Here is a 23221-nt window from a genome sequence, read left to right on the forward strand (position 1 = left end):
AAATGTCAAAATAGGAGGGATAAAACATCATTTTTTCACTCAGACTAGTATAACAGCTGAGCACAGAGGGTTTGACAGCTTCTAAGGGCCCCCTTTTCTATGGGGGAAAGCAGCCTCCTGAATCAGGTGGCAATATTGCCAGATATGACAACAGCAATACTGTTATTAAATGAGTGACAGAATTGGGTAGAAGGGATGACAGATGAGTTTTGCTCAGGAAAATAATTGATAAATGTTGGGTGACAAAGTCTTGTATCTTTACCTTTGTATGAATTGCTCATAAGACACCAGCAATCTCAGAGAGAAGGGCAAGTATCTGTCACTCATAGAGGTGCTGACAGAGCTGCTGTTACCACAGTGTTAAGCCAAAAGCTGATTCCCACTGGAGCTGATGAGTTCAGGCATAGAGAGACTGCACAGGATTGCCCTTACCTTCCTCCAAATCTTCCCAGTCCTAAAAGTTGTAGCAGATTAATTTATCCTGAAGGAGTAGTTCACCCTTCAGATTAGGAGATGATAGGGCAGACAAAATGACTAGAGGACTGCAAGACAGTTACTCTGTCTTATTGTATTCCTGCCTCCTATGGTGTGATTTTTAAAATCTCTGATAGACCATGTTTGTTTCTTTAGTCATTCTACCCTTTTCTTCCCTGTCTGGCTTCCATTTCTCTTCTAGATGAACCAACGCCTGGCTCAGTGGGACTCTTCTGCCTTTGATTCACTAGAGGTGATATAACAATAGCAACTTAATTAGTAATCTTCAGTTATATATAGTGCTATATATTGCCACTTTAACTCAAATAGTTTATAGCTTTACATAGGAAAACAGATTTTCCTATGTAAAGCTCCACTTAGTTCCCATGTATTACAACTCCCTGAGAAATATTGTTCCATATTCCAAATTTTAATTGTACTCTAAAGAGTGTATCTCTTGATTTGATTTAAAGAACTCCTATGTTATGTATGCTCATTTAACAAAGACAGCACAACTCCTTTTTAATGCAGAAATTCTTCTCTTTTCAATCAATATTTTTACACCACTTTCAGTCTCTTTTCTTTCCTTCACTCCCATGTCCCAGTTCAACGATTTCTAAGCAGCAGGTATATCAGAATAAATTTTATCCTGATCCACTTGCTCTATATTTTCTACTTTTTACTTGGACATATTCAGCTGGATGAACTGTGAAGTTACTGAACTTGGAGACTGTGTGAATAGTGCGGGGGAGCGGAATAGGACGGCTGAAGAAATAAACTGGGATACCGCAAAACTACACCTCCCAGGACGCCTTGCGGCCTACCGCATGCGCCACCGCGCCGCGAGTGGCCTCACGAAGACTACAACTCCCAGGGTACGCTGCGGGCACTGCGCATGTGCAGGTGTCGCTGTCTCCCCGCTCCTCGGCTGCCGGGCGGACGGCCTGCGCGGTCAAGATGGCGCTCACCAGGTGGGTCGGGCGGGCCCGCCCGGGCCGTGAGGGCGCTGCGGCTCCCCCGGCCGGGCCGGGGATTCGCCGCCGCGCTGCGGGGCTCCGCCGACGGGAGCGGCCGCGGCTAGGGAGTGCGCGGGGGGGCCGCAGCCTCTCCTGGGCAGGGGGCCCGCCGGCCGGGCCGCGGCCGCAGAGAGTGCGGCGAGGGCCGGTCGGGCCGGGGGAGCCCTGGGGGTTTGGCCGTGGTCAGGGCGCTGCTTCTTTCGCCTGTTCACTGCGGGTAGAAGGAGCTCCTCCGCTTCGGTTGGGTCCGTGGGGTTTTGTCGAGGTTTCTTCACCGTCGGAGAGGGCGAGCGGTCTTTGTTGCGATCTGTAGTGTCTCGCAGGGCATGGGAGTGCAGTTCCGGTGGCTGCACCGGAATCCCAAGTTTCTTTGGATACTTTCTTAGTAAATGCACAAAAGGGCTGTGTAGACAAGAAGAGATAAAAAAGGGGAAGTGAAGAAATTGGGGTTCGACTTGCCCTTGGCAGGGAGGTGTCAGGGGTAGAGGAGAGAGGTCTTTGTCAGATCTCTGTGGATGTTTGCCTTGAGAGAAAGGAAGAACGAATCACTGGGACTAGAGACACAGGAACATAATATTTCTTTCTTATTCCTAGTAGTGTAAAGAATACCGGTGATATGTGGGATTCCTGTTGGAAAATGGGCATTGCCACTCTTCTATTCAAGAAAGATGTGAATGCGTGTGAATTTAGCATTTGTTTTTGTAGGAATCTTTCAGAATGCTGAGAAAGCACACATTGCAACTGTAATCTCCGAAGTTACTGAATCTTAGAAGTTGCCCTCACATTTATGAGTGCAATGCTCAAGTTTCATAAATTGTTTCTTAATCTATAGAGTGCTTGTCGAGAAAGTATTAACTTAGCAAGAAGTTCAGTCAAGCATAGTTGAGTGCCTGTGAGTGAAGTTACCAGAATTAACTTTCTATGTAATTCTCTTTTGGTTGCTGTCCATGGGTGTCCAGTTTTTTGCCAGCTCCAACCCAGCTGTCCCAAGATCAGCTAGAACTAGAAGAAAGAGCAAGAGCTCAGAGATCCAGGCAGGCTGCTCTGGTCTCCTCGAGAAGGGAACCCCCCCCCTATGGTTACCGGAAAGGATGGATACCTCGTGCACTAGAGGTAAATATTTAAATTGATACAGTAGTAATGTGTCTGCTAAAAGGGAGAAAAAAATTCTGGAGTAGAAATAAGCTCTGAGCACCTTGAATGTTGCTGAGAATTGTGCAAAGCCTTACAATGTGCATTATCCATACTGCTTGATAAACCTTTGTGTTGGGAGAGGTTCTAATCTACTGGATTCCTTAAAGCATTTGATGGTAAACAGGATGGTCTATGTCTACTTCTGTTCAGAGATTGTTGTGTTGGAATGTAGAAATACATCTGTAGCCCTTTGGATTTACAGTCTGTGAACACAAGGTTTCCCTGAGAAAAACATCCATATTGTTTCTCTGTTAGTGTTAAATACACATTCTGGATTATAGCTGAAATAAGTGAATGTGTGTGTATCAGAGACAAGATGTTCTGTGTGTGTGTTCTGTTCAAAAAGATACCTGCTATTGGGGGACAAAATTATTACAGTTGGAAGGAAAATAAAAAAATAACCAAATATTTGTTGTTTAAGTATGTTATTGGCTAAAAGATTTTGGACAATGTTGTGTGTTAGTAGTTGTAACCCTTGCCAGTTTAATGTAATCTAAACTGGAACTGCTAAAGGTAGAATAAAAATACAGATGTATTCTGATTATAAAACAGTTTTAGTACAGTCTCTCACTGTGAGCCAGAAAAACCTTGCAGTTTGAAGTGATCCTTGACAATAACTTCTGAGACCTGTTCTGATGAGTCACAAGCCAATGCTCTTGGAACAAGCAAGCTGTTGAAGTTTTATTACAGTAGTTTATGTATGATCCTATGTTGTTTCCAAATACCATAATTTCATCAACTTGTAATAATGTTGCTCTCATTTATGTTTGAGTGCCATTTTTATAAATCCAACACTGTTCTGTGGTGGTCCATGTACTTCAAACAGTAGTTCCAGTGGTTCACGGAAAGAAAACGTTCTTCTGCAAGTTCAGCATTTCATCATATGCTGCATATGTATGATGTCAAAAATTATACTTCCATTATACCCAGTGAAGGTTTCCCTTCCTACACTGTTGAGTACTAAAGCTAGTATTTTAGTGCTTATTCTTTCTTAATGTTAATAAAGAAATATTTTAAGAAGCCAGATGCTGAAGGTTTGCAAAGACTTTCCAACACCACTTGGCCACAAATTAATGCACATCTCAAAAAGCCTGTTAAGGGCTCCTTTCCGCTTCATAAACAGGTGCAAATTGCAGTTAATGCTTTCAAAGCATAACCTTTGTCCAGTGCTCCTGGACTGCCATTGCTGTTCTTTTTACGTTAAGAGTTGCAGAAAGAAAAATTTAAAAAATTGAAGAATGACTGAATTTAGTTCTGGCTAATACTTTAACAACTAATTGTTGAATGTGGGACATCCAGTGGAAAACTTCCGATAGCGGAAACTGTTTAAAGGAGCATTTGCAGATGGGATAAGCACACTGTCCGTGTTTGGAAGTGTTCTGCTTGGTCATTTTCAGTCTCAGCCCACTCCGTCCTAGTGGTGGTAACTACTTGGTCACATGGTGAGCATGGAGGAAGATTGATGTACTCAAGGCACCCATTTTTATTTTTTAATATGTTTTGTTGTTAGCCATGCCATTGCAACAGAGAAAGGATAGATGCTCATGCTGCTTTAAGCAAATGCTTCCTCCAAAGTGTTCCATTTGAAACTGCAGCCTGAAGTTGTTTTATGAATGGTACCACTGCATCCTCTGTGGTACTGAGACAGGGTGATCTGGTTTAAGAAGTCTTTTAGTTATCTGTTTATTAAATGCTTTTACACCAACACATTGTAGGAAAGAGGAATAAACTGTAAGAATATTGGAATGTTGGGTGCTGGCCCAATTTTCAGTGTATTTACACATCAAAGTAAGGGAATGTTTGACACATGTAACATCATAAAGCTATGAGCTACAGGCTTTGAAAAGAATGGAATGTTTTTTTTTTGTCTTCATTGTGGTGTGAAAAGCAACAAATAACCAGTAGAAGTCATTGTAAAAATGCTGCTCTTGTAATTTTAGTATCCACAGTTGCTTTATTTCAGAAGGTCAATTTTTGAAGTTCTAATTAATAACTGATATGAGAATTAAATACTTAATTTTGTATTATCTGTAGCATAGTATGGCCTGCACATTGTTGTCAGTAATATCTATTCCTACTTTATGCAGGGAATAATTACTGCAAGATACCTCTCCGTTTCAGTGTCTTTTAATAATTGTAAGTTCTCTCATTAAATACTCTCTTACCAGTGAAATAAAGCTACTGGAACATTCTTACCAAATTAATTTTTGTTGAAATCAATCTGCTGTTCATTCCATTTAGCAATTTTTGTCTTTTGGACATTCACTACTTTTTGTTTTCTGTAGGATTTTGGAGATGGGGGTGCTTTCCCAGAAATTCATGTGGCCCAATACCCATTGGATATGGGCCGGAAGAAGAAAATGTCCAATGCTTTGGCTGTTCAGGTGGATGCAGAAGGAAAAATAAAATACGATGCAATTGCTCGACAAGGGCAGTCAAAGGACAAGGTAATGTTTCTCCCAATAAGTCAGCTGGCATGTATACTTGGAAAAGTTGTGTATACACATTGCATATACTTGAACTCATTGGTCTGTCATTGGCCACATTGATTGTGTCCTCTTTTCTTATTTAAGAATTAAAATAATGTCAGACAGAAACTGTGATCTTCTCTGTTATGTAATTAAAAGATAAGGCAAAAATGGGGAAAATCTCTACACATAACTTACCTGATGGCTTAGCAGTTTTCATTTTCCAATGAAGGTGAGAAACTGAAAACAGTTCTGTGACCTCGTTTTAGTGTGTAGAGAGAGGGAACAAAAAAACTGGACAGAAAACACAGGTCAGCCTTCAGGATACTGCACCTTGTGTCTTACTGATCCAATCTTTGACACCGCTGGTTGTTTTCAGTGGTTTTGGTGCTCTGTTTTTGCTATTGTTTTTTAATTGCAGCAGCAAATATTGCCAGTGGTTATACTGCAAAAGTTTTGTGCTGCGTTCAGAGAGAGCAAGATTCTCATGGAGTTTTTTAGGGGGAACTTGAACTCCCTGTATCCAGTAACCTTTCTTAAACCAAGAGATGACACTTGAGGTCCTAAATAGTTTTGAGGAGATCAGGTACTTGGGTCTTCTAAGTCTACTTTAATGAGTATTTACACCTGCCTTTTCAAGTATAACCAGATTGTGTAGACTTTAATTCTCTAAAGCAGGTGTTGGGGGTTGGAAAACTTCTGAGGCCTGACAAAGTGTGTGACCAGCTGCTTCTTCCAGCAAGCATCTTCTGTAAAGAAAGTCTAAAAAGTGTTAACTACAAATAGTGTTTTAGCTAATAGATATGAATAGTTGTTGTCAAAATAAATTGATTTCTTGGGCGTTAAATTAGGGTGCCTTGAATGCTTATGATTATGTAATATGCCCCATGTCTCGCTACATTTGAGGAAGGGAGGAAATCAAAATACAAACTTCACCTGTCAATCAAAAAAATAGGGTGGACATTCTAAGAACATCAGGGAAAATACTTTTAACAGATAAATTTGTTATTTTAAATAGATTCTACAGCCAGTAGAATTTTATATTTAATTAATACTTTGAGTGTCAAAGCATCACATCTTCTGTATCCTCATCCTATGCCTCATATGTCACTGCAGTACCGTTGAAAAAGATGGACTGCATACTGTTATGTGGAAGAAAGTAATTAGATTTCACAAGCAGTGGCAATATTTTTATTGAGGGGACTTTCCTTGAAGTTTCATCAGGCTTTATCTAATGCCTGGAATTATTTTTCAAGAGGAAGATGTTAAAATATTAATTCTGTTCAAATAATTTTTTTACTAAATATTTGATACTTCATGCTAAATAGAAGTGTTACTTTGTTGAAAGCATACAAAATAATTTCAAGCTGATAATAAGACAAGAAGTAATCATACCAATTTTAGGTCTTATTATTTAAAGTTAGGAAAATGCTTCTTAACAAGTAGAGTTAAATTTAAGCTTTAACATTTGTCATATTTGATTAATGAAGATCTGTACTTTCATTAACTTTCCATATTGTGTCTATAATGAAGGCAGTAATATTCTTTCACCAAGATGGAAGAGATATGGGACTTTTCTAAAACTAGGCTCTGTAGAACTGTAGAGTTAGGGTTTCCTAAATCCTGAGCTCTGCCTTCTGTGTCAGGTTGATCTTGATTGCATCCAGCTGGATGTAAAAGCTGAGAGTAAAGATGAAGTATTCTGATTCAAAGGGGAGTAAAACTGAGGGAAGATTAGATCACAGATTCATAGAATGGTTTGGGTTGGCACACCCTCTTCCAGACCAGTTTGGTCAGAGCCTCATTTATTCTGGCCTGGAACACTTCCACGAATGGGCTATCCGTAGCTTCTCTGGGCAGCCTCTTCCAGTACTTCACCACCCTCATAGTAAAGAATTTCTTCCTAATCCTGACCTAAACCTGCCTTCCTCCAGCTTAAAGCCCTTCCCCCTTGTCATGGCCTTGTAAGAAGTCCTTCTCTAGCTTGTAGGTTCCTTTAGGTACTGGAAGGCTGCTGTAAGGTCTCTCTGGAGCCTTCTCTTCTCCAGGCTGAAACACTACAAACTCTTTCAGCCCATCTTCATAGAAGAGGTGCTACAACCCTGTGGTCAACTTAGTGGCCTCTTCTGGACTCATTCCAACAGGTCAAGGTTGTTTTTGTGTTTGGGGCCTCAGAGCTGGATGCAGTACACCAGCTCAGGTCTCACCAGAACAAAGCAGAGGGGCAGAATCACCTCCCTCAATCTGTTGGCCACACGGCTTTTGATGTAGCTCAGGATAAAATTGACTTTCTGTGCTGCAACAGCTATTTTAAACAATTTCACTAGAAACAGCAGAACTACTATTGCTTGGTTTGATTTGCTTTGCAGGAGGAAGTATTGGCAGAGATGTCATAGGAAATAGTTCTTCAGTGATCTGTGTTGAGTTGAATATTTTCTCTTAAGAGCTTCTGATAGTACAGTGTCAGTAGGATTAGATACAGAAGTTTCATTTTCCAGAGAGCTGCAGCTATAATTCAATTCATTAAGTTTCTTCAATCTAAATACTTAGAGCTAAAAGAAACCGATACTTCGCAGCCTGCCAGAAATGAGATGGAGTTTATGAACCTATTGTAGGAGCTACTTGTTTGGTCTGAGTTAGGAAGCAAATTCTGTTCTTGCTACAGCTTACGGATTTTTTTGAAGCTGAATTTAGTATTCTGCCTTCTTGTAGAAGCAGCAGTTCCATCACCCAGCCCCTATCTCTAGATGACTTGTCAGCAGTTTCTGCTATTGTAGTGGTTCATCTCCCATGCATCTGTCCTCTTATGTATTTAAAACATAGTGGCTTCAGAGAATTTTCCTTGAAAAATACTGACATCAATGTGATAGTCTGACAAGCCTCCTGTTAGAGTTTGGCAGAAAGTCTGCTAGACATGAAATGCTGGATAAGGTTGACAGGCCTGGGTGCATGACCTCATGGATCTGTAGATGGAGTTCCATCTGGCTGTCGAGATGAAGGATTTCTAGCCCAGCTATGTGGTTAGTTCTTGTACCACTGTAATAGTTTCTCTACTTACATTACTAAAAGCCAGCCTAAAATAATGCATCAGTAATTATGTGTTTTGATGAGACTGGTGCTGTCTCTTTATTAGGAAAATAAGAACATGTAATTACATCTTGTATTTTAATGAAAGAGTGAAATCAAGGAATGGAACTGTTAGGTCTTTTACTTTTTTCCAGCAAGAATAACTTTATATGCTGGCATTAGATTTCTTCATGGCCCAAGGCTGTGGCTTATTTGTTAAAGGAGAAAAAAACAATAATGAAGCTTATTTACAGGTTTTGTTCTCAAGATTGTCTATTCAATCAAAGCATTTACAAGAGATTAGTTGCATTGTTGAAGGAAGTCCTGTCACAGGTACGGGACAGGTCAAGAGAACATGAATCTAACTCAAACAATCAAAAGTGTTACTCACAACTTATTTGCCTTTGTGGCAGAATTTGGTTTGAGAGTTTGTTACCAGCTTGTTTTCTGGGGTGTGTACCAGGCTTACAACCAGGTCATCTTAACGACTTCTTAAATTTTATATGCTTCATATGGAGAAACCATTCTTTGACAAGGAAGGCATTCATGCTGCGTTGCTTGATAGTAAATTCTTGATTTACTTATAGGATTGATGAGCAGTGTACAGGGCTGATTGAAATATACAGAGCAAAAGATCTTGAGAATTTCTGTGTAGCAAATGAAATTTCTATTAAGACACTTGCTTCTGGTAAGTACCTTATGAGACTCTGAATGTGGTTGATGTCTAAATCCTGCCATGCGGTACAGTATCATAACCAGTTAGGTAATATTCTCTTTCTGATTGTAGTGGCATGCAGATTTCTAATTGCTGCCTGTTAAGGCTGCCCCAGACAGGGAATCGTGCAATTATAGCAAAACTTGAGGTTTTTCTTTCTGCCTAGAAGAAGATTCTGCTCTTCAGTAGCAATCAGAGTGATTGCTCAGGCTTATGCTTCCTTTTAAATTTTGTAGATTGAAAAATGGTAGCGGATGGGCACAGTACAATATCAAACAATCCCAGTCTCTTCTTTAGCTTAGATGAATGTAATATCTCAACATTACTCATAAAACAAGAGAAATGTCTAGAAAAACAACAAAAAGAAATGTAAATTCTTTATCTGCCTCTTGTTACCACTTCAGAGAAGGGCTACAATTAAAACATGCAACTGTATCAAGTTTTTGATGGCAACAGAAATACTTGTATTTTCAGAATAGTTTATATTATATATTTCTTCCATAATAAAGCAGCTTGCCATTTCCATGCAGCACTTCAGAGTTTAAATAGTTCATATAGATAATTTGTATGTTAATGTAAAGTAGTTTTTATATCGCTCTTGGACCACCACAAAGAGTAGCTTCTTTAATTTTCTTTTTTTTTTGTCTTTTGGGATGCTCTAAAGCTCCTTCAGCATACTTTGTTTTTCATATTCTTCTTCAGCAAGACACTTGGACCTGTGAATTAATTACCTTAGAGGTTCATTTCTCTTCAGATGTCCTTCATTCAAGATCTGAGAAGCTAGAATATTACTGATACTAATTCAAATGATTAAAATTTTAGGTGTGAAGGCTGAGAAGCAGAAAATGGCTCACATGTGGTTAATTAATGGTGAGACTAAAGGTTAATTTTGTAGTTGGACATGTACTGTATAATGAAATAATAGTTCTTGACTTCTAACTCTTTGAACTTAAACTTCCTATTTTATTGGATACATGTGAAGCATTAATGTAATACATTTTTCTGTAAAGCCATCTAATAGTGTTCTTTCCCTGTATTTAAAATTGGGACTTAGAGCTGCCAGGAGCTAGCTGCATGTTGTGTGAAAACTCAAGTACCTATATAAGGGAAAGTGTCCAGACCAAGTTTTTTGTTTTTTTTTTTTTTTTTTTTCCCCAAGGAAACAGTAAACATAATGAAATGAAAAAATACAGATTGTGGAAAATACTTGTATCCAATTCTTGAGTAATCCTTGAAAATAGAAGTAAAAATGTGTGGGGTTTTATCAGTTTGGGGTCCCTAAAAAATGAAAATACTAGGAATGGGAAGCAGAAAACTGCTGTCTAATGCCAGCTCTGAAAGCAACATACACAATTCTATTTAAGCAGATTGCTTTGTTTCTTAGATTACTCCATCTGTAACATGGGTTCCAGAGTATATATGTAAACAGGTCTTCTAATTGAACAATATGTAATTGAAATGCATTTATAGTTGTATATTAATTTTAATTAGTACCCAAAGTATAGTCTAAGCCTGAAACATTTCTTTTGATATATGTACATTTATTCCTGTTCACCAGCACTAGTAGAATCTAATGTCTTCCAGGTTATTTACAGCAAGTACACAGATCTTGTGCCAAAAGAGGTCATGAATGTGGATGATCCCGAACTGCAAAGACCAGATGAGGAGGCAATTAGAGAGGTATTGTATGCACTGATGCGCCTATTTAGCAGTGGTATGCTTTATGCCTTGCAATGGGGTGAGATGTACGCTGTGGTTTTATTCTTCAGATAACAGAGAAGACAAGAGCAGCCTTGGAGAAATCAGTCTCCCAAAAAGTTGCAGCAGCCATGCCAGTTCGAGCTGCTGACAAACTAGCTCCTGCACAGTACATTCGGTATGTAGTGCTGGTGTTTGTGTAAAATGGTGTGATCAATGAAATGGATTAAAATTGGCCTATTTGTTGAATTTCTGAGAACAGAAATTCCTCTTGATTTTTATTCTTCTGTAAGGAATATGAAACTTGCTTCTACATTTTGAATTAACCCACTAATGATCACCTAGTTCGAAGTGTGTAGAAATATGTCTTTAACATGTCATGAGTTATGGAACTTTGGAGGGGTTATTATTTTAGCAAAATCCACAGATTTGCTAGGGGTCACTATTAATGATGCTGCCTTGAAATCAAAGTATTTACTGCAAGTTTAAAGCCACAACAAGACATGCACTAAAGTTTTTCCTTCACAGAAAATGAGTAGTTGGAAACAATTGGAATTATGAGGAGGCTGATATTTATTTATGATGATTTTCAGTTTCAAACATGGAAAAATTTCATGGCAGGGTTAGACTTTGCTTGAAGTCAATTTTGAAAAAAGGTATGTGAAGAGGTTCTTAATGAAGAGTAAGAAGATGCCAGGGCTTCACAGATGTAGGCTGGGAGTATTGTAACAAGCTATGTGTACTGTACTTGTTTTTCTTGTATTTCAGAATCTAGATTGAAAAAGGAGAATATAGCCCTGAAGAGAAGTTAACATTCTTTCTGGTGTAACCGAGTCTGCACTCAGTGCAGTTACCTGCTGCTGACGTTCACAGTGGCGTAGTCTTAAACTGTTGTGGATAAAACAAAACTACAGCTAGAGCAGTGAACTGAGTGAAAATGGAGGTGGGAAAGGACTATCTATCTATGTGCAGAGAGCTGAGCACTCTGTTTTGTTCAGGTACACACCATCTCAGCAAGGAGTTGCATTCAACTCTGGAGCAAAACAGAGAGTTATTCGGATGGTGGAAATGCAGAAGGACCCTATGGAGCCTCCGAGATTCAAGTAAGTATTCACAGCTTGTTCATGGCAGATAGAAGATTCTGAAGTGTATTTCCATGCAACATGCTGATTGTAATTGTCATTGTTTTCTTAATTGCTCAGAATTAACAAGAAAATTCCACGAGGACCACCATCTCCTCCAGCACCTGTAATGCACTCTCCAAGTAGAAAGGTATGAAATGCCATAGCTGTTCTCAGTTTTGAATGCTTAGGTGGGTCCACAAATTCTTTTTCGATCTTGTTAATTTCTCTGTACCTTCTCATTACTGATCTTTTCATGTGAAGGGATAAACTTGGTGCCCAGTGCAGTCTTTTTTGTTTGTTTATTTCTTTTTTTCATTTGGACAGTTCTGAAAGTAGCTGACTTTTCATTTATCTTGTCAAAGGTTGAGTAGATGTCTCATATATTTTCTTCAGGGATGCATTGCTGAATGTGTTCATGGCATGAATGAGTTGACAAAGGCTTTAGCCTGGGTAATCTTATGTTGCTTTTAGACAAGACTGTTAAGCTAATCCTTAATAACACTGACTTGTGTTATTAAGGATTAGCTCCTTCTGAGAGACGAGTGTAGTGGTGGTTCATCAGTTTGGTACAACTGGAATAGCTGCTAAATGTGTGGATGTTAACAAGCTGGCTGTGAGTTAAGGCCTGTGTGATGAAAGCTTAAGAGGATGCTGAAGAGCTGTCAGGACTTTATTCAGTGTTGGCAAAGATACAGTGCAAAAATAATTCTCATGGCAGAGGGTTTGGAACTAGCTGATCTCTAAGGTCCATTCCAATCAAACCATTTCTTGATTCTGTAATCTTACTGCTGCTAAGAAGAGCTGGGGTTCTGTTATTGTTTCTGTTCTACTCTTATTTCAATAGTTTCATAGCTGCCTTTGAGAAAGAAAACAGTATTTCCTTTGACTATAAATCTGAAGATGACTTTGCTTATTCTCTTAAATCAGATGACTGTGAAAGAGCAGCAAGAGTGGAAAATTCCTCCATGCATTTCAAACTGGAAAAATGCAAAGGTAATTAAGTTGTCATAAATTTATTTTTCTCATGTTGCACCCTGATGGGAAACTTAAGTAACTGATTTAAGCTTGAATAATACTGATGTTAAACATTTAGGGTTAGGTAAACTGGCTGCTTCCTGCATGGAAAATACATAATGATACAGTTAATTTTTCTTCAGTTTGGTATATAAAGATTGTCCAATTGACAAGTATAGAACTGAGGGCGAATATGTTACTTCATGGCTGAGATTATAAAATTTGAGAGGAAAAATTTATGCTAGTTAAAATCCCCATAATGGTGCAGTCCAGAGACAAAATCGTTTAAGGTCGCCAAGTAAAGCCATCTAAACTGAAAAAGAGGAGACTCAGAGACCCAAGCATGTTTCTTTTGAATACTGCAGTCCATATTTCTGGAAAGTTTCCCTTGTTGCATTCTTTCATTAATTAATTTTTGTCACTGGTTAGCTAGCTATTTTTGTTCCTTGTTTGAGTAGGTATGTCCTGTCCCTTTGATTTTTATCAGTTATTAAGATTATATTCCTAAAGAGGGGAGAATTTATTTGCTGCAGTAACTGGTCTGATCATTCTGAAATGTTGAAACTTGTCCTGAGACAGCCTCTTCAAATGGAGGAAGGAAAAGCTGTATGTTTGGATGTCACTTTTTTTCCCTACCCCAGCACAGCTGTCTAACTGGGGCTGACTGATTAGGAGATGAAATTTTAGGTTACAGATGCTAAAACCAAAGCAAAAATTTTGTAGAGCTCACTAAAAAAATCTTCAAATGTAATCTATAAATAATTTTGAGTTTCAGCTTTGGAAAACAAAATTGGCATTTAGTGTCTTACTTTTGCTGGCTGCCTTGTCCCTTACTTTCTCATTTTGAATCAGCTAATCTCTTAGCAGGTATGGAAACAGTTTAGGTAAAACAGCTTAGAGACTGGAGAAGTTTTTATCTGTAGTTATTAAAACAAAGCAAAAAGTGGACCTTATAATTTGAAAACTGTCTTTTGTCCTGAGATGAACCTTGAAGGAAAGCTGTGATTTGGATTTGGTGGGCAGGTGGAATTGGAGTGATGTTTTGTATTACCTGGCAAGAATTTGAAGTACATTTAAAAAGGAGATCCATTGAGGCATAATAATGATGGGCTGTGAATTTTTTATGTGTTTTGGTTTTTTTGCACAACAAATACAATAATGCTTGTTAGAACAAATACTGTTTTTGTGATTAACTGCCTGTCTGTTTCCACTGTAGGGTTACACCATTCCATTAGATAAACGTCTGGCTGCAGATGGCAGAGGATTGCAGACTGTCCATATTAATGAAAACTTTGCCAAACTTGCTGAGGCGCTCTATATTGCTGACAGAAAGGTCAGGTAGTTCTTAACACTGTTTTGTTCCATATAGTTTTGCCATCTTTCTATGTTAATTTCCTTCAGAAAATCAGCTGTGAATAGGCTATAGCTTTTTGATTTGTCCTGCTTCTTTGCTAACGTAAGACTTAAGGCCTTATCATACCCAATCTCTCTGAATCATGGGCTCACCATGGGTTAAGTTAATGGAAGTCATGGGTCTTATCTCTCAGCTCTAACTGCTGTGGCTGATGGGCTTTAAGCTTCCTAGTTTTGACTTCATTTCTGTCCTGTTTACTGGCTAACTCCATGACAGATCTGTGTGTATCCCAGGTGCTACGTTTTCTGTAGTTTTAACCGTGTCTTTTTTGTGCAGGCTCGTGAGGCAGTAGAGATGCGTGCCCAGGTGGAGAGGAAGATGGCTCAGAAAGAAAAAGAGAAACACGAGGAAAAGCTCCGAGAAATGGCTCAGAAAGCCAGGGAGAGAAGAGCAGGGATCAAAACCCATGTTGAAAAAGGTACATTTCTTAGATGCTATGGTTTTTTTTTAATATTCTGAAGTGTGGGTTTGGAGCAATAATCTAAGAACTTAAAATATCTAAATACCAGCTGAAATTTTTAAGTATGACATCAGTTTGTGTCCTTATTGATTAATTCACTGGCTGGTTTGATGGGATGTAGGTTTGAACCTCACATTTGTAAGTTGGTGTATACAGGCTTAAGACACTGAGAATTTTGAAGTTAATAATGCATCTGTGCAAGTGATGGCTTTCATGGACAGTTCTAAACTAATTTTTTAAGCATATTGCAGATGAAGGGCAGATTTGTCTAGAAGAACTAAACCATCTCCAAGTTATCAAAGGTGATAAATGCAATATTCTGGCTCTTGCACTGTTGTAACTGATTTTGCAGAACTGCAATTTTGTTGGTCAGCAGGCCCCAAAAAATCCTGCTGCCAACCTAATTAAATTGTCTCCATTGTGATAAGACATCTGTTCTGATTGAAATTACACTTCAAAGATCAAGATGATTGTCAAACCATGACAATCTTAGAGAACTTAAGAGAGCAGTTACGATCTCTTCAGAAGATGGAGGGATATGGTCATATAGTGCCAAATGTGGCAGCTGGGATGTACTAACCTCTTACCAATAGGCTGGGGGCTGTCCAGCTGGAGAGCCACTCTGTTGGAAAGGACCCAGGAGTTGTAGTAGACAATATGCTGAATATAAGCCAGCACTGTGCCCTGGCAATAGTAATGCTAAGGACATACAAAGCTGCATCTGCAGAAATGTAACCAGTAAGTCAAGGGAAGTAATAATTTCCTTTTATTGGTGACCTGTTAGACTTCATCTGGAGTACTTTGTGCGGTTATGGGCCTCCAGGTACAAGGAAGACATTGATGAATGGGAGTCAGTTCAGTGAAAGGGCATTGGAATGATCACGGGGGTTGAGTAACTGCCTGTTCAGGAGATGCTGAGAGAATAAGGCTTGTTCTGCTAGGAGGTGATGTGCCATTGGGGCCAGATAATGGCAAGGTTACCCAGAAGATCATATCACAGTGATCCCTAAATGATTATCAGAGCGCTTCACCAAGTTGCACGGTGGTCGAATGAGACAGTGGTCAAGAGTTGAAGCAGGAGGTTTCAACTATGTGTCAGGAGAAAAATTTACACCATGAGGACAAACAGCAGTGGAACAGGTTGCCTAAGAAATCTGTCAGTCTCTATCCTTGCAGGTTTTCCTCACCTGAGTGGGAAAAAGCCTTGACCAACTTGGTTTGAATTCATCATTCATAGCAGATTTTGAATTAGACTCCCTTCCTGAGTGGTTTTCTGATACTGCATCACATAATGTTCTTCAAAACACTTAAATCCCTCCATGTTTCAATGATACTTCTATGCTTAGAATTATGATATGATCTGTAAATGTTTTAGGATATTAATTCTTAGACAGACAATTATTCTAAGCTCTTGAAAGATGGAAGAATGTAGTGGTTAGGATGTTTGCTTTGACTTACCAAGAACAGTCACTTTTTGGGGCATAAGAAAGCTGTGGTGTTCATGTATTCAGTTTATTTAAAGTGTAACATTTTAAATAGTGCTAAGGGTCACTACTCTTCTGTAGAATAATACTGAATTGAATTACTATGCCAATGTCTATGGCATAATTAATTCATACTTCAATTATTTGTCTATAATGAGCAATCTTTACTTATTCAGAGGATGGAGAAGCTAGAGAAAGAGATGAAATCAGACATGACAGGCGCAAAGAGAGACAGCATGACAGAAACCTTTCCCGGGCAGCTCCAGATAAAAGGTGAGTCACAAAAAAAAGCTGGTTTATTCCTCTACTGGCACTGGCTTCCCCACTAGGGAGCCTACTACTGGGCTTTCCTTTTTTGATATGAGTCCCTGATTTATATTTTGTGGAGATAGTCACTGGTATGAAGCACAGTTTGTTCATTGCATGAAAAGGCATTATTGTGTTAAAGAACTGTACTACTTTCTTCAAAATGTAGAATTTTCCACATGAATGGGAAAGAGGAGTGTGCTGTGTTGGTTTTGGGTGGGTTTTTCTTCAGTGGGACTTCAGGTTTAATGTTTTATGTTCAGGTTTAACTAACATGTTGACAGCAAAGATTGAAACCTGAATCTTCTAATTTTGGTGAGACCAGAATTACCAATAGTGGCTTTGTTTCTTGAAGCTATTCATTTTAAGTAAGCTTAGATTTATGAAGGTAGCCTGAAGTATCTTATTAGCTGAAGCCAGAGATTTCTGAGTGCAAATGGTTTCTGGATGCTTAAAATCTCTAGTTGTTGAAATTGGATTGCTCGGCCTTTCCAGAATATAATTACACTCATTCTTGCAAAAAAATAAATATGACATTTTAAACCAAGTCAGCTTGATGTGAATTGCAGATAGTAGAAAGCAAATTTAAATGTCATGCCCAGCTGAACATAACTTTTCCAAATGTTTCCTTTGCCAGGAGACAAATTTTAAATGTTACCTAGTAAGGAAGAACAACAGTCAAAATCTGGCTCCTGAGGCAAATCGTTAGCAAGGAATACAGGATTGGGTTGCAATTGAGCATGTCAACAAGTATGGTTTACTGACCTCATAAAACTTTCAAATTTTTAATTCAGGTCAAAGCTGCAAAGAAATGAGAACAGAGATATTAGTGAAGTTATTGCCCTGGGGGTACCAAACCCCAGGCCATCCAATGAAATCCAGTATGACCAGAGGCTGTTCAACCAGAGCAAGGTAAAATACCTTTTCACAGCTGTGCATCTTTCTGTGAGAACATGCTCATCCTTCCTTTGTGGGTACAGAGAGAATACTAAAGAGAGGCTGTGTTGGTTGGAACAACCAGAAAATTCAGAAAACAAATCATTCAGAAACATTTAAAAAAAAAAATCTTTACATAAGTTTTGGGAAACTATTGATTTCTTTTATCCAGAGCCTATGCAAAAAAAAAAAAAAAAAATTGAAGTGTGTAGCTGGATTAAAGTGATTTTTCTCACTGGGGAGTGGGGAGAAAAACTATTTTGCCTTCAAGCTGCAGTGACCTCATTTTCTTCTCTTGAACAAATGTACTGTCTAAATAGGAAATCTGCTTTTAGAGAGAAGCAAGTAAATACTTTCTATTCCCATTACTGCTTGTGCTAATACTTCTGAAGATACAAAAAGTTAACAGCAACATTTATTTTCCCTGAATTTGATACTATTCAGAGATGACAAAATAGTATTGGCTTCAGCAAATCCCTCAATAGACCTGCAGTTTGTCAATCACTCTTCTTCATGTCTCCAATGAAAGACTTATAGGCAAGGAGGGAAAGCTGATGAACCAAAAATGAACAAGCAGATACTTATACTTTCAGAGTTTATATAAGCCTCTGTGTGATTTGGATCAGTCAGCTTAAATCATGTTTTCCAGAAATTCTGAATAACACACATTTCTGTATGGTTGTATGTAGCTATTACAGACAGCTGTACTTGCAGGGCAGACTGAAATGATCTGTTATTCTGAAATGTGGATGGCCTGTAATCCTTCCTGTTGCTATCTGGAAAAGTAGGACTGAGGCTTGTAATTTGATATTCTCTGGACTTAATCCCATACCCACTCACATCCTCATTAAGTGCTTGGACTCATTTGAAATCAATCATAAATCACACCATGTCATCTTTGTGTAACTGTGTAACATCATCAGTCTATTTTGTTGATAAAATGTTAGCTGACGTTTTGTCGATTAACTTATGGTGTCCTGCTGTTCTTACAGGGTATGGACAGTGGCTTTGCTGGAGGAGAGGATGAAATTTATAATGTTTATGACCAGCCTTGGAGAAGTGGCAAGGATATGGCCCAAAACATCTACAGGCCAAGTAAAAATCTAGATAAGGACATGTATGGTGATGATCTAGAGGCTCGAATCAAGACCAACAGGTAAGGACATAAATTTAAGAAATATTCTTAATTAATACTTTGAAGATAGTCAACTGAGTATAATCTTCTCCTGCAGGTTTGTTCCTGACAAAGAGTTTTCTAACTCAGATCGTAACACCAGAGGCAGGGGCAGAGATGGACCAGTTCAGTTTGAGGAGGATCCATTTGGTTTGGACAAGTTTCTGGAAGAAGCTAAGCAACATGGTGGTTCTAAACGGCCATCAGACAGCAGCCGCCCTAAGGAACATGAGCATGAGAGCAAGAAGAGGAGGAAGGACTGAATGCCTCTGCTCCTTGAGAGGTAGGGAAATGGACTGCAAGCTTGGACTTCATGCAAAAGGATTTTTAATATTAGGTGTACAGGAGGATGGCGTTGTATCACAGCAGTTCACAACTCTGGCCGTGTGGATATATGTACACGCACTAACTTTTCTATATAGGACAGCTACCCAAGGAGAGAGAAGACATGGAGACCACTTTGAAACATTTCATAAGGGAATGAATTATTCTTTAGCAATTCTCTGACTTTGCTGATTCTCCATTGCCCAGCATCTCAGGGTCAGAATGTAGCCCCCTTCCTACAGCTTTAGTTTTTTTGTAGGTAGCTGAAGCTTTGACTTGATCTGTTAGGAGCTTTCCTGCTGTATATAATGATCGTCTTATGCTTTAACAGATGCTGGGGTGTTAATAATTCAGTGTTTTAGTGTGGCTATACAGTTTATTTGAACAAGGAGGGGAAACAGCTGGATTCTGTTTTAAAACAAGTACTCAGTCATAGTTTCTCAGTAATCTTTATTTTAGTTTCTTTACATTTAGTGAAATAAAGCCTCCTTCCACCACTCATTCACTTTGAGTCTTTCTTTGACTGCGTCTTCTACGGATCTGCTGTTTGAGAGCGAGCTGAAAACAATGGAAATTATTGAAATTAGCTAGGCAATAAAGTTTCTTATTTTTCATTTCTGATTACTGAGAACATTAATACATAAAGCAGAAGATGCATTTATAACTGATTCAGTTTAATAAGCCCCAAACCAGAGCTTTCCTGGCAGGAAAGTTGAATATATATCCACAGCATTTGATAGTAGGTTGTACCAGCAAAATGCATCTTAAAAGCTTGTGCTTTCAACTGGGAATAATAAAAAGTAACTGTCTAAACCTAACCTAGAAAAAAGTGGGGAAAAGTGCTCATGTATTCTAGAGAAGCCTGAAATTAAAGTAACTACTGCTTGCCTTCTGCTTTTTATTTCACTATAAAGAAGCCTCTTAGCTTGCACCTTTTGTGAGGGTATAGTCTTTGAAGCCTAGGTAGTTAAATGCGTGTGGCTATCCTTACATCTTCAAGAACAAAAAGCAGCAAAAATTTCCAGGAAATTGACACTAAATACTATGCTATTTCTAGTACCTAATTTGATAATTGCTTACAGGTAACATCCTAGTTGAGCACAATTTATGAAGGAGCAGCCTACTGCCACTCTAATCACAGTTTAAGAAGTCTTAATTTCTGCTCCCATTTTTGTACCACAGTTGGAATTTGCAGGTTGGTTCTTCTTGGGAATAGGTACTGAAATAGCCACAACCAATGATGACTTAGGCAGTAATATGAACCAAACCATGGCAAGGAAAATACCACAATCAAAATACTGCATTGCTGAAGTCTCTCATTAATTCCTTTTACTATCTCCTAGCATTTAAAGTCTCAAAATAAGAAATTAGTTATTGAAAGGATATTGAAGAATTCTAATAAATTAATCAAAGGCTTGAACTGATTGAGCAACAGGCAGGCTGGTGTATCAGACACAGGGTTTCATTCTCTACTACGCCATTTAAGTAATTTTATCAGCTGAAGAACATGTAAATCTGTAAGAAAATCCCCTATTTAGGGAACATACCAGATGCATGTTTCCAATTATTTTGATATGACAGCTGTTAATAAAATGGCTTTTGGCAGCCATTGACTCACTGTTCTTTATTCCTTATCTATCAACACCAGTGTACACTACATGTTGGGAAAGCGGTGAGATGGCTTTGCTGTGTTTCTGTGCTGAGGTGAAGCTGGAGGATACAGTTGTCTGGGTATAGCTAACCAGTCAAGGACAGACACTTCTGTATGTGTACTAGACCATTACACTGCCAAAGTGTTGTATTTTTTCCTTTGCTAACATTTAAAATGTTAAAGATGGAGAGAACAAGACCCTACTCCACAGTGATTTTAGAGTTGTCTTGAACACATGAAAGGAAGCAGCTGATTTCTCCTGTATGAAATGACAGCTGGAGAAAATAGAAATTTCACTGAAGTTCGAAGCTTAGCATCATTTTCTTTATCATGTTCCCCCTGCCACTCAACATCCAAAGCAGATGTTGGAACCCACCTGCAGAAACCTGCATTACAAACTGCAAACGAGTTGCACAGCAAATCCCAACCAGTTTTACTGCATTCACATTATTTCAGCATAGGAGTTTTTGGTCTCTTGAGTGTGATCTTTCTTGTATCTCTATGATCTTGACCCCTAACAACTCAGGTTGAGAGGAGGGAATAAACAGAAGTGGTAATGATTTAAAAAACATTAAAAGCACGCTAAGTGACAAAATTCTTAACCACCCTTTGAAAGAATATAGTAATAAAGGAACTGGCACATTACCTTGGAACCTTCAAGAATGTGGGACTCCTTCTGTAACACATTCTGAACTTCTTCTGGAGTTGAGAATTTAATCCAGCAATAACGTCTGTGAAAGCCTGTATTTCTGTCCTAATTACCAGTTAAAAAAATAAAATGCAATTACTATAGGAAATATTCACATAGGCTGTTAAAAACTTTCTACAGATACTGAATTTAAAGATTCAGAAATTATCAGAGGAATTGGCACACTTGCTGTTTCAGAAGCCTTTTTCATGCTAAGACATTTGCTGTTGGTGACAGCGTGGGGGGTCTAGCAAAGACTGTTCTACATCCCTTTCAATTTGAATCTAGCAAAAATAACAAAAAATCACAATCTTAAGATATAGCTGAAGCCTGGAATACTGTGTAGACAGTAGTTTCAAACTGCAGTCAATCTACAAATATTCCAGTCACAACAGAACTGACATTTTAGTGGCCACAGTACTTGAACAGCATTCAGCAAGATAAAGCAGCTGCTTAAGAGACATTTTATTATTATTAGAAATAAAACATTATTTTTAGACATAATTTGCCAGTCAGAAAAGACAGTTCTCAATAAACAGGTGATAATGAGGAAAAGCCACGTATATCCAAGTGCCTTCTGTCCCTACTCTGATCCCACTCAGAGTTCACAACAGCTAAGCCACTCTCACCATCAGGCATTACTGGCAACACTTCCAAACCACTACAAGGTACTGCCTGGTTTCAGTATCACAGTGATGTCTAAATTAGGCTGTCCTACACTGGTGATTTTTGTACCTCTGGGTTTTAAGCATTAATGAAACTCCTCAAGTAATCACTGAATCTAAACGTACACATGTGCATCACTTAAATCAGTAATGGAGGTGGGTTTGTGGTAAGCTACCAGACTTTGCAACCGAACAAGGTAGTCTGACCTGAGCTTGAGGAAAAACATGACAGGCAGGGCACCTAAGCTTCAAGTGTTCAAAACAACCAGCCTGTTTCAAACTTTCTCCATTGCCAAACTAATCCTCAACAGAGAGTAAACCCATCAGCTCACTAACTGAAGTTCACTACACATTGAGCTTAATTTAACAGTGTTACTTCAAGTGGAGAAACAAGCAGACAGAACCTTTACACTTAGAGCAATGGCCTACAAAGGAACATTTTTTCTAACTGTTTATCTCTAAAAAAGTGCACTAGATACTACAATCCCCAATCTAGACACTCAGAAGATAAACAGCCTAAACGGCAGACACTGGCAGCACCCTGCAGAGGTTATGGGTTTTGTGTTAGTCCTGCACTCTGGATGGGGTCTGAATCCACAGCAGAAAAAGATGGTAGGTTCATATCCACATCTTTAGTTTTTGGCTAGTGAAACCAGGCACACAAAAATGTTATTCTCTACTAGAAGAATAGCATCACGATGATAGAAAAGCTCAAAGCACTTAGATTAATTATTCAGAATGACAGCATCAACAGGACGTGAAGGATGTACTTTGTAAAGCTCTTTGAAAGCCAATGGAAACCACTAAGCTTCAGTAAGGCCAAACGCTGGCAGACAAGTGGTGACGTTCCTGGAAGAAGGAGCTAAGTGTAGAAGGTGCTGAAAACCTCACTAGAGTTCAAGATGAGCTCCAAGGAAGCGGGAACCTGCTTGGGGGCAAAGCCTCAGCCGCAGGAGCAGCCAGCGGCTCTTCCCCGCTTCGCCGAGAAGAACACGAAGTGCGGCCCGGAGCACGCGCGGGTACTCACGAAAGGCAGCTGGCACCTCTGCACCAACCCGAACTGGGAGAAGTACTCCTTCAGCTCCTCTGTGGGAAAATGCAGCAGGTTACCCGGGCCCGGCGCCGCCCTGGCCCGACCCCGGCCTGTGCCGGCACACGCGGCGGGGCCGCTCAACACCGCCAGCCCCAGCAGCGGCGAGGGATGGGAGGGGGGACGCAGACTCACTGCTCGACACCGTCCAGGGAACCTCAGCCACGAAGATGTCGAAGAGCCGCCGGGAGCGGCGCCCCGCCGCCCGCACCGCACTGGCGGCCGCCATGTCGGACCTGCGCTGAGGGGGAGGGACGGGG

The 23221-nt window shown here is 39.3% G+C and overlaps 2 protein-coding genes across 2 annotated transcripts; one reads left to right on the plus strand and one right to left on the minus strand.

Annotated features, from left to right (window-relative positions):
• Positions 1 to 1359: 1359 nt before the first annotated feature.
• SNW1 (SNW domain containing 1) lies at positions 1360 to 19368 on the plus strand. Its single transcript, XM_021542833.3, has 14 exons — positions 1360 to 1445; positions 2450 to 2603; positions 4970 to 5131; positions 10518 to 10613; positions 10703 to 10809; positions 11630 to 11734; positions 11834 to 11903; positions 12683 to 12748; positions 13986 to 14102; positions 14460 to 14601; positions 16304 to 16400; positions 17228 to 17345; positions 18362 to 18525; positions 18602 to 19368. The coding sequence occupies exons 1-14, from the start codon at positions 1432 to 1434 to the stop codon at positions 18804 to 18806; spliced, it is 1617 nt and encodes a 538-aa protein (XP_021398508.2). The 5' UTR covers positions 1360 to 1431; the 3' UTR covers positions 18807 to 19368.
• SLIRP (SRA stem-loop interacting RNA binding protein) lies at positions 19301 to 23215 on the minus strand. The gene is made up of 4 exons (XM_077784016.1): positions 23097 to 23215; positions 22899 to 22957; positions 21165 to 21272; positions 19301 to 19425 (listed from the first exon to the last, which is right to left on the minus strand). The coding sequence occupies exons 1-4, from the start codon at positions 23188 to 23190 to the stop codon at positions 19366 to 19368; spliced, it is 321 nt and encodes a 106-aa protein (XP_077640142.1). The 5' UTR covers positions 23191 to 23215; the 3' UTR covers positions 19301 to 19365.
• Positions 23216 to 23221: the final 6 nt, after the last annotated feature.

This window comes from Lonchura striata, chromosome 6, assembly GCF_046129695.1.
Source record: "Lonchura striata isolate bLonStr1 chromosome 6, bLonStr1.mat, whole genome shotgun sequence".
Taxonomy (NCBI): domain Eukaryota; kingdom Metazoa; phylum Chordata; class Aves; order Passeriformes; family Estrildidae; genus Lonchura; species Lonchura striata.